General features: G+C 40.7%; 1 protein-coding gene across 1 annotated transcript; it reads right to left on the bottom strand.

The window, feature by feature from the left end:
* Positions 1-1,062: 1,062 nt before the first annotated feature.
* corto (centrosomal and chromosomal factor corto) lies at positions 1,063-8,256 on the bottom strand. The gene has a single exon (XM_089256721.1). The coding sequence runs from the start codon at positions 7,217-7,219 to the stop codon at positions 5,534-5,536; it is 1,686 nt and encodes a 561-aa protein (XP_089112847.1). The 5' UTR covers positions 7,220-8,256; the 3' UTR covers positions 1,063-5,533.
* Between the last annotated feature and the right edge of the window lie 2,711 nt (positions 8,257-10,967).

Consider the following 10,967-nt stretch of genomic DNA (forward strand, 5'->3'; position numbering starts at 1 on the left):
CCATAACTGCGTTTAAATGAAAAACTCAAAAACAAAACAAAAACAAAAAAACAAATACCATAACATATAATTTATTTAATTTGCGTGTGCGGCTTTCGTTAACTATAGATCATGTACTATAGTTATACATATATATATATATGTGTATATCCTATCTGTGTTTGCAACATCCACATTATATTTTAGTTTGTTTTGTTAATTGCGGCTTTTCAAATATGATGTGCTCATATGCTACATATACTCTATATACACATACATATATGCATAGAATATATACATATATCTATACATGTATATATATCTTTATCTGTAACTGTATTTGTAGTATACCCCAACTGCACTTAGGCAGCACTAAGCGTTAATGCTTTTGAATTTTTTTTTTTTTTTTTTTTTTTGTTAGTTTTTGAGTTTTTTCTCTAGCTAGTTTTACACTCTTTTTACTTATTTGCAACTACTCGCTTGTTGCTCAGTGTAAAGTATTTAGTTCAACTTTTAATCGTAGGCCTTTGCGACCTTCCATCTCTCTCACACACTCTCCTTAGCTTGAGCAGTTTAAGTGTTTTGACTTTGGCTGAGCTGCTCGCTAAGTATGAATAATATAAATGTATTTTTTCTGGTTTTTTTTTTTCACGACTTTTGGGCCAGCCAAAAGTGCAGCTCTACATAATTAATTTTGTTTGTGTGTGTGTGTATTTTTTATTAAATATTTTTCAGGGTTTCTCAGTTCAAGCTAAATGTCGCAATTTGAGGTTAATTGGGTATTTCGAAATTCAATTAAATTTTGCATTGGGTGCCTCAATTTCTAAAGAAATAAAATAAAAGACATAAGTTAATACGAAATCATATTTGATCTCAGCTCTGACTCATGCATATGTGAAAACCCGATTATAAAACACCAAATCAAAGTTAAATTTCTATTTTTTGTTTCCTCTTCTTCTTCTTCTTCTTCTTTTTCTTTATACAGAATTTTTGGGCTTGACCGCAAATTTATGACCGACCTGTGCTTGGCTCATCCTAATGCCTTAATTTAGACTTTATTTTTAATTAATAATGCATTTTATATTATTGTTAATTTATTTAAAGCCGCTTAAATCGCTCTGCCGCATTTCTACCTGCACAGTCACGCATACAAATTATGCTAATTAGTTACAGCAACTAACGATTCGCTTTTTTGCCTCTTCGCATTTTTTTGTCCCTTTTATACAATTTAATTAAGCTTATTAAAACTGTCACTAACTAAAATACAAAAAAAATAAATAAAAAATAAAATAAAATAAAAGAGTAAAAAACGAGACAACAAATTCGTTTGGCATAAATACATATTTAATTGTAAATGCGGTACTTAATTTACGACATTAATTAATACTGAAAAGCTATTTCAAAAAAGTTTGCTGTCATTAACGAAAAACCCGAAAGGGCGACAAAAAAAAAAAAAAAAAAAAAAAAAAAAAAAAAAAAAAAAACATAAATAAAGATAAATTATCTATCTGTGTATATAAAAGACGATTACAAATTTCAGCGAAACACGCATAGAAAATTAATGTATTAATGTAACTGAAATTTAAATATGCATATTTACAAAGTGGGCAAATGTTTTAATTAACTCACAAATCCGATCTTAGTCTGACCCCAAATTCATCCACTTGCAAGAATGCGAAAAAAGACGAAAAATGAATGAATGAATGGCACCAACAAAGCACAAAAACAAAAACAACACACAAACTGGTTGCCCATGCGTCGGCGTCTCGTCGCGCTTACACGCTCACTCACACGCTCGCGCGCTACATCTATGTCTGTCTCTGTTGCTCTGCTCATAAACTTGGGCTTTATGACCAGCCTCAATGCGACGCGGCATCCCTGTAATGCTCATGCTAACCCGACCCGCCTTCGTCACCTGCTGCACCCACACACATACACACACACACATGAGCAAACGTACTCCCGCACACATTCACAGACACCGTTTGTTAGACAGCTTCCTCTGTCGACGTCGTTGTCTGTCTTTGCTTTTCATTTTGCGCTCTACTTCAGTTTTTATCGCATTTTTTTGTTGTTGGCGGCGCTTGCTCTGCGTGCCTCTGTGTGTATAAACATATGTATGTATGTGTGTGTGACTTTATGTTTGTTTTTTTATTTGCTGGACTTTGTTTAATGCGCTTTGCGTCATTTCATTTTGAACAATTTTCGTGCGTTTTTACTGTTTGCATTTTTCAGCTTATATTTAAAAATAGCTAATCATCTCTGTGCATGTGTGGCTTGTGTGATTGTGTGCTTAATTTGATTTTGTATGCGCGCTTTGGGTGCCGTTTTATTTGCATGATTTTGTTTTTGTATTTGCTTTTTTGTATTTCATTTTTTCGCCTTTTATGTGTTTTTGGCTGGACCATTATTGAGTTTATTTATCTCTGTTGATGACTTTTAAATGGCACCTGCCTTGCCTTGACTATGGGCTGGGGGCTGTGGGAGATACCGTAATAAATGCCATACTCAAAACCAAATAAACCCACATATTAATTAGCATGTTAATACAGAAGAAAGCTGAAAGCAAAAAAACTTCTGCCTATACGAACTATTCATTCACCTACTGATTAATTACCGAAAAAAAAAAAATAAGAAAGACTCTACGTCGTCACACACCGGTGCTGAGCTCATTTCTATAAAAATAAAAATACAATTACTGAAAATAAAAATAATAAAAGTGAACACTTGAATCTTCAAGTGCTACACTTGAGGAACAGGCCCATTATCTTTGAAGATTTGCCTTAAAAATACAATCAACAGTCCACTGTAAAGTGCAGCTTTTGTTTCATTCCAATTTAGCTAAAGCTCAAGCACCTTCACACACACACATGCACTAACTAACATGCATGCACCCATAGAACATGACGACAACGACCTCGCACTGAATGGAAGTGACTGAAAGCGGTGGGCGGGAGAGGCAATAGATGGAAAAGACACAGACAACAGTGGGCAACAGCTGATATTTTGCGCACTTTCAATTGATTTCACTGTTTTGTCGTAACTTTTAATGACTGTCAATTCACATACGTATGTATGTACATCTACGGCACTCTAATCTATATTTGAATTAAAAGCTAATAGATTGCAATCATTTGTCAGACTAATAACAACATTCGAAGTGAACATATTTCTGCTTGCCTCTTTTTTTTCTCTTTTTAAACCAAACAAGATTTGATGACGCTGCTTTCTATATAGTATGCCATATAGTGCACATACAAACATATACATGCATAAGTATTACTATAATTGGAACTGTGGTCCACATAAGCAGTCGCGGCCAGTTCCTGTCTCAGTGTTTGTTGTTTTCTCGTCTTGTCTTGTCTTGACATGAGTGCGGACTCGTTTGAATTTAGGGCAGAGACTAAAGTGAATCATGTGAATGGATTCGCTTTAACCGAGTCACAAATCAAATGGCTAAACGAGTCCACTTTTGGTCAATGGGAAACGGATGTCGTTTTCTGCTTTACGCCTCTCGCTCTCTCTCTTTATCTTTCTTTATATATTTCTTACTTGAGTGAAGCATTTTGTTTAATTGAATCGACAGCTGTTTTATACATAAATAAAAAAATAATAATAAAAACAGAGATGACTAGCCCTGTTTTCTTTTAGCCGGATTTCCTATAAAATTCGATTTTGCAAGCAGGAAATTAGAAATTGAATATGTTGCGAAATACGTTAGGAAATTTGTCAAGCTATCAGACGAACGAAAATCTTTTAATTTAATTAAATGATATGATTTTACGGTTTATCGCACGAGCAGCTGAAAATGCTCTGCATGGCCGCATAAAACTAATCTCTGTAAACATAAAGCGCTCATTATTATTATGTGGGCTGTGCTCATAATTAACGACTTTGACTGCGACCTCCCTGCTTTTCAACCACTGTGCGTGCGCGGCAGAGCTGGAAAGTCTTCCATCAATGACAACAATCAATCACAGCGACAGACGGCGCGAGGGATGTGGAATGCGGGATGCGGAGGGGGAAGAGGGAGTTGACACCAAAACCGAGGCATAGCACGAGGCGAGCTAGAAATCAAATTAAAGCAGCTCACACAGTGACAACAGCAAGGCAAAATAAAATAAAGTGTAGAAGAAAAAAAGAAGAAGAAAAACTAGAAGAGAGGCGACAAACTGTAAAATAATCCAACAAAGTACCGACGGCAAATGCCGTTACTGTGCTCTTTTGCGGCAGTCAAATCGAATGCTGAACTGCAGCCTGGTCTCTCGCGCTCTCTACATCTCTCTGTCTCTCTCTCTCTCTCTCTCTGTCAATTGAAAACACAATTTGCTACATTTTAGTTTTAATTTGTTTTTTTTTTTTCTTCGCATATTTCGCTTCGAGTTACGTCGCAAAATTTGGGAATCATTTTATTTTCATTTTAATAGGTTTGCACTTTGTATGTGTATGTGTGTATGTGTTTTCTAGCTTCTTCTTTCATTCATTCCTTTAGTTAAGAGATTTAGCATATTTTCTTCATTTTACTTTGACTTGAGTAATAGCATGGGCTGTATTTGTTGTTGTTTATAATAATAATTAAATAAGCATATGTTTTAGTTTTTAGCATTTCATTTACTTGTTATTATTGTTGTTTTCTTGTTGTTGTTGTTGTTGGTTTACACGCATTGTGTTTAGATTTGTTGGTTTTTCCTTGTTGTTTAATTTAAATTAAATTAGTTACTAAAATTATTTTATAACAAATATCACTACAATAGTTTGCATTTTTTTGTTTGTTTTGTTTGTTTTTTCATTTCTCTTACTTGTTTGTTGTTTATCGAATTACTACAAATTACATTAAAAAAAAAAAAACAAGTAATCTTTAATTATTATTTTTTTTTTCTCTTTTGGGCTTTTTGGCAACAATCGTTTGCAGCTAATTTAGTTATAAATCAATAATGGCTTGCCAATCGCCTGGGCGTTAATACGAAACACTTTTCAATTTAACATTAACATTTTGTATGACAATAAAAAAAATGGCATGAGTTGAACTTTAAAACAAAATTTCTTATCTTTTTTCTTTTTAGTTTATCACAATTGCAATTCTGTTTTACTCTTATTTTCTCATGTTCTCAAAAAGAAAGCGAAGCAAATCAAATGCCGTCGCTCACGCACACTGCACTCAGCGAAGCTTTTTTTTCGGGCCTCTAAGCGTGCTTTCAAACCTATACCTATACATAGACATAGACACACATATGCACATGCATATGCTTAGGGCACCGTTCTTTTGCTTTGCGCTCTCTCTCTTATGGCTATGCACGTTTCTTTTTATTGTCATACCGTTCGTTTCGTTTACATGCTTAACACCAGGCACATTGCAAGCCCTACAGTAAAACAGGATACAGTGAAAGAATAAGAGAATAGTATAACAGGATATTCAAAAAGCGTTTTGCAGTTGATTTTCTTTTTCTTTCTTTTTCTGTTTTCTACGTCATTGACGTTTACTTGGTAAGCGTCTGTCTCAGTTGTTGTTGTTGCTGCTGATGTTGCCGTTGCTGTTATTGTTGCTGGAGGAGGATCACACGTTGTAGCAGGAGATTTGCTGCAGTTGCTGGAATGTTGGCGCTGCCGCTGCCGTTGCCGACGTCGCCGCCGTTCCGAAGGGCACAAACGAGGCCGGACCCAAGTTGGCGCCGGCTGCTGCTGCTGCGAGGGAGGCGGCCGCCGCCGCTGCTGCTGCGTAGGGATGCATCCGATGCTGCGTGCGCAGATATTGGCGGTATTTGCCGCTCAACTTGTCTGTCGACGCCGTGGGCGGCAGCCGGTGCATGGGCGTGGCCTCAGGACCGGCCTGATAATTGCTAGGAACAGTCGCCATCGGTGAGCGGTCAATAAGCAGCGCAGTCGCCGCCGCAGCCGCCGCATCCCAAGGCGCTACAGGCGGAGGCAGGCAGTGCTGCTGTTGTTGCTGCTGGTGCTTGACAGTGCTGCTGGCGTAGCTGTTGTTGTTACCGCTGCTGCCCGATAGCAATGCGTCCCGTTTGCCGCCGGTGTTGGCAGAGGCGGCCGCGTTGCTGCTTTTTGCCGAATACAGCGACGCCGCATGCTGCAGCTGCTGATGCGTATGTGTGTGTGTGTGTGGGTGCGAGTGCGTGTGTGGGTGGGAGTGTGTGTGCGCGTGTGGGTGTGAGTGTGAGTGCTGCTGCTGCTGCTGCTGGTGTGGCGTCAGCGCAGCGGCCAATTGCTCCCATTGACTCGACGCCGACGTCGCTACTGCTGCTGCAGCGGCCGCTGCTGCTGCGGCGGCTGCGACTGAGTTGGCTGCTGCGTGGCTTTGGCTTTGGCTTTGACGACTTTGGTTGCGATGTTGCTGTTGTTGTTGTTGCTGTTGCTGCTGTCGCAGCTGTTGTTGCTGTTGCTGTTGCTGCTGCTGCTGCACTGGATACAGCGCCTGCTGCGACATTTGTGACATTTGCTGCTGTTGTTGTTGCTGTTGCTGCCGCAGCTGCTGCTGGTACGCTGCCTGTCGCTGCTGCTGTTGTTGCTGCTGCTGTTGCTGCTGTTGCATTTGGGTCTTGCGTCGCGCTGCACTGCTGCTGCTAGGCGCTGACGCCGCTGTTGCCGCACCGCTGCCCAAAGCAGCTGCGCTGCTCACAGCACTGCTGGCAGCACTACGCGCGCTCGCCGTCGCCGTCGCCTGCATATTGTTGACGAACGGACTGCGCCGCTGTGACTCCATTTTGCGGAAATAGCAGGGATGGATCATCAGCAGCGGCTCCACGCGCTGCCCGGCGGGCGGCTTTGGCTGATTGGGCAGCTCGTACTCGACGCTGCAGTCGACGTGCAACGGAATGCTGTAGTCCTTGTTGCTGCTGACTGAGCTGCTGCTGCCACTGCTGCTGCTGTTGTTGTTGTTGCTGTTGCCGCTGCTGCTGCTGGCGCCGTTGGCAGCAGCTGTAGCCGTGACATTGCTGCCGCGCTGGCTGCTAGCAGCCGCGACCTGTGTCCCAACTGCATGGCGTCCATTGTTGTTATTGTTGGCGGGTGGCTGCTGTTGTTGTTGACGTTGCTGTTGCAGCAACTGTTGTTGATGCGCCGCAACTGCAGCATGGTACATGTGCTGTTGTTGCTGCTGTTGATGGTGCTGCTGTTGCTGCAGCTGTTGTTGCTGCTGCTGCTGCTGTTGCAGCGCCGCCGACATGCTGTGCGAAAGAGACGACATGGAGGACATGTCGTAATTAGCATAACATGCAGCCATCGTCATTTTTTACTTGTTGGTTTTTTTTGTTCAACACACACAAGATTTAAAGCTTTATGTTTGTTTTTGTTTACGCTTTGCTTAATTATTCAGCATTTCATTTTATCTTCTTCTTTTTAGAGCTTTTCACTGCACTTAGACTTTGACAATTTTGTATTTTCTTTTCTTTTCTTTTTGTTTGAATTGGCACTGGTAATCCAAGAAGTGAGAGAAATAGACAGCGTTTAACTGTAATTAAAGCTGCTGTTTATCCGAGAGTGTGTGTATGTGTGTTTGTGTGTATAAGAGGAACGTTAATCCATATGCTGCTGCTGCTGCGGTTGTATATATAAATTTTTTTATTTGGAATTTGCTTTCGGTTTAGTTTTGTTGATGTTTTGTTATTTCATGTTGCTGTGTCGCACCCGTAATTCAATTATTTTCCGTTTATTGTATTGTTTAATCAGTCTTGTTTATTTTCGTAAACTATTTAAGCTGCAAATTGAGTTTGTGTTTTGCTTGTTTGTTTTTTGTTGTTGGTTCAGTCTTTATTTATATGCAAAAACACGCGTGCAGTTTATAGTTTTATTTATCATACGTTAACGACAGGCGGAGAAATTTGCCCGAACACGTCCGTTCACGTTGAGCAGCGCAAGCGAAATGAAACGAACGCTTCAGTGTTTTAAATTTCCTTTTTTTTTTTTTTGAGCATTCAGCGCGCATATGGGAGAGCGTTTGCTGAATCGGCAGAGACGCGCTGAATTGAGAGAGAGATCAATAACAGCTGTTTCACGACGCAAACATTAATGCTAAGATGTTTGTTGTTGTTTTTGCATTCGGACAATTTTTTCTTTCAACATTCATGCACAAACATACATATGTGGATGAATTTTTGTTATCACTTTTTAAAGTATTTTGCTACTATTATTCAATATTTGATGCAGTTTTCAATTTACTCAAATTGAAATAAATTTTTTATATTTGTTATAAGAAACACTTCCGAGTCCTGTTCACGCAGCCGTCTGCACGCGTCAAGCTCTCTCAAGCGACTGCCTCTCGCAGTGTGGCCCTTTTTGCTGGCCAGCATTTTACCTGCTGATGGCTATAGCTGCCGCACAGCTGATTGCCGACTGGGCCGTGACGTCGGCGCGTATTCAGCACTCACTCATACACACGCTGCTTTGTTATTGTTGCTGCAAACGCTTAAGCCAATTGCATTCAGTGGCTGTAACTGAAACACATGCCGCATCACATGTTGGCTCTCACTCTGTCTCTCTTGTATGCTCGGTGTGTCTGGCTATGTGAATGTGTGTGTGTGTGTGCCGGCTTAAGTGTTGGTGTCGTTTACAAATTCAGCTATATAATAGCCACGGCGGCCATCTTTACAACTGCTTTCGTGTTGTGCGAGAGAGCGACGTCGCTGCCTTTTTATTTTGTAATCATATTTCTGCTGCCGTTCTCGCTCTTTTGAGCGTGCGTTTTAAGTGTTGCCCTGCTTTAATTTTTATGATTTTTTTACGGCTTCGGCCTATGCGCAGTTTCAATTTTATGCGCTGCTTTGATCATTTATATGCTATCAAACTGTTGTTTGCTGCCATTTAATAGCCCTGGCGACAAGCTCTTGAGCACACACATTTCTAAGCACGTATGGATGTATGCATGGATATGCAATATAATTTTAATATCTGCTCATAAATACGCACAATGCAAATACATACATATGCACATAAATATGTATGCACACAAGCATGCATACATATTAACAAATATTCCATTTCGCCTTGCATTTTCTATCCCCACTTTACTGTTCCGCGTTTATTCCAAAGCTTTTGCTTTGCTATTTTACTGCAATTTGCTGTCATCTCATCTTTCTATTCGCTCTTTCACTCCACATTATGTACAAAGGTGCGGCATTAAAATAAAATCCCAAAAAATGAAACTAAGGCAAAAGCAAAACAACAACAATAGTCACACAGCCGAGCAACTGCAGCGCCAACGACAGCTGCCCTGTTACAACAAAACCAACAACATGAAATAAAATTCAAACTAAGCCACACGGAAACTGCGCAATGAGCACAAAGATTTTCAGTGCAAAAGCTGCCAGCCAGCAAAAGAGATTATGCCCCTTCTCCTTCCGTAGACACAGAAAAACGAACAAAGCATAAGAAGCGACAGCACACACCAGCCAACAGCAGCAGTAGCAGCAGCAACAGCAACAGCAACGGCGGCAGTAGCAGCAGCAGAACAGCAACAACAGTAACGAGCCCGCATTAAACTTAAATGTTGCAGACATTTCTGCACTAAAAACTAAGCAATTTAAGTCAGCGCCTTCCGTTCTCCCTCTTTCGCATAAGCAACACCGTCATCGTCAGTATCATCGACAACAACACTAACACCAACAGCAACAATAACAACAGCTACGTCGACGTCGTAGTCGTCGTCTGCAAGCACACACACGACACACATGCTAACTTGCATACACACATACACAGTAGACGATTACACACATTGTAATAAATAAGGAAGGTCGTTGCCATAGCAGCAGCCGCAGTTGGCGTCGTTGTTTTTTTTTTTATTATTTCTTCTACTTTTTGTTGTTAGTGCGCTGCTGTTGCTGAGCGTGAGAATTCAGCACTTGAGGCTTTATGCTCTCTCATTCGGTCTGTGTGCGTCTCTGTTACTCTCTCACTGTCTGTGTGGTTATTCAGCGCTTTTGATAACAAATCAGCTGTTTCGTGAAATACTCACACAAACACACGCAAGTCGGCAATAATTTACGAGCGCCCGAGTGCTATTCAGAAATGGGGAGGTGTGTCTGTGTCCGTGTATCAATATTATTTCGATGTGTGAGTGCTCAACTGTCTGGGTATGTGTCTGTGTGTGAAGCTTTGTGAATTTGGCGTGCCCATTGTGGTTGTTGTTGCTGTTGAAGCATATGTTTTGTTTGCGTTTCTGTTGTTGTTGTTGCTGTTTACTGTTTACTGACTGCCTGCTTGCGTGCTCAACGCCGAGTCGGCCGCATTACAGTTGATTATGGGACTGTTGGTAAGGGCACACAGGGGGGAGCTCCAATTTTTAAATTACCAAACTGCTCAAATTAAAGAAAATAGGTACGCGAAGACCGCAAGGTAGAGAGAAACAGGAAATTGCCCAAGAAAATAAGCAATGGGTAAATTGAATCAACGGTAATTAGCTTAGGCGCTGCCGCAGAATGGACACGCACACACATACACATGATTGTCACTGCGAACGTGTGTGCGTGTAGTATGTGTGTGTGTGTGTGTCAGTGAATTATGCATTTCTCTTTTCAGAATCCTCTTAACAAAGAACAAGCCCAGAGGCATAATTCTTGTTTTTGTACCATGAAGCTATTGTGTGTTCCCGTGAATTTATAACTAGTCTTAAAATAATACCATTGTATATTTTATAAATGAATAACAAAGGAAACCCTATACGATTGAATGTGGGACTTTTGCTCTCCTCTCTCTTTCTGTCCTTTCTGTCTTTATTAAACGACGGCCCGTCGCTCATTAAATCCAGCCCACATTTTCAGATTTCCTGCGAGAGACGTTCTCTAATCGCGCTTTGTCATCGCCTTGATAAAAAGCTAGTTCATCATCATTGCCGTCGTCGTCGTCATCATCATCATCATTATCAATATCCATAACTTAGCTGGCTGGATGGCCGGCTGCCTTGCTGGCCTTTCTACTACATACGTTCACATCCTTAGATGAGTCCGTCGGAAACCTGTTTGCATTATTAAGTAACCGCTCAG

The sequence above is a fragment of the Drosophila navojoa genome, chromosome 2, assembly GCF_054131105.1.
Source record: "Drosophila navojoa isolate 15081-1374.11 chromosome 2, UAZ_NAV_1.0, whole genome shotgun sequence".
NCBI lineage: Eukaryota > Metazoa > Arthropoda > Insecta > Diptera > Drosophilidae > Drosophila > Drosophila navojoa.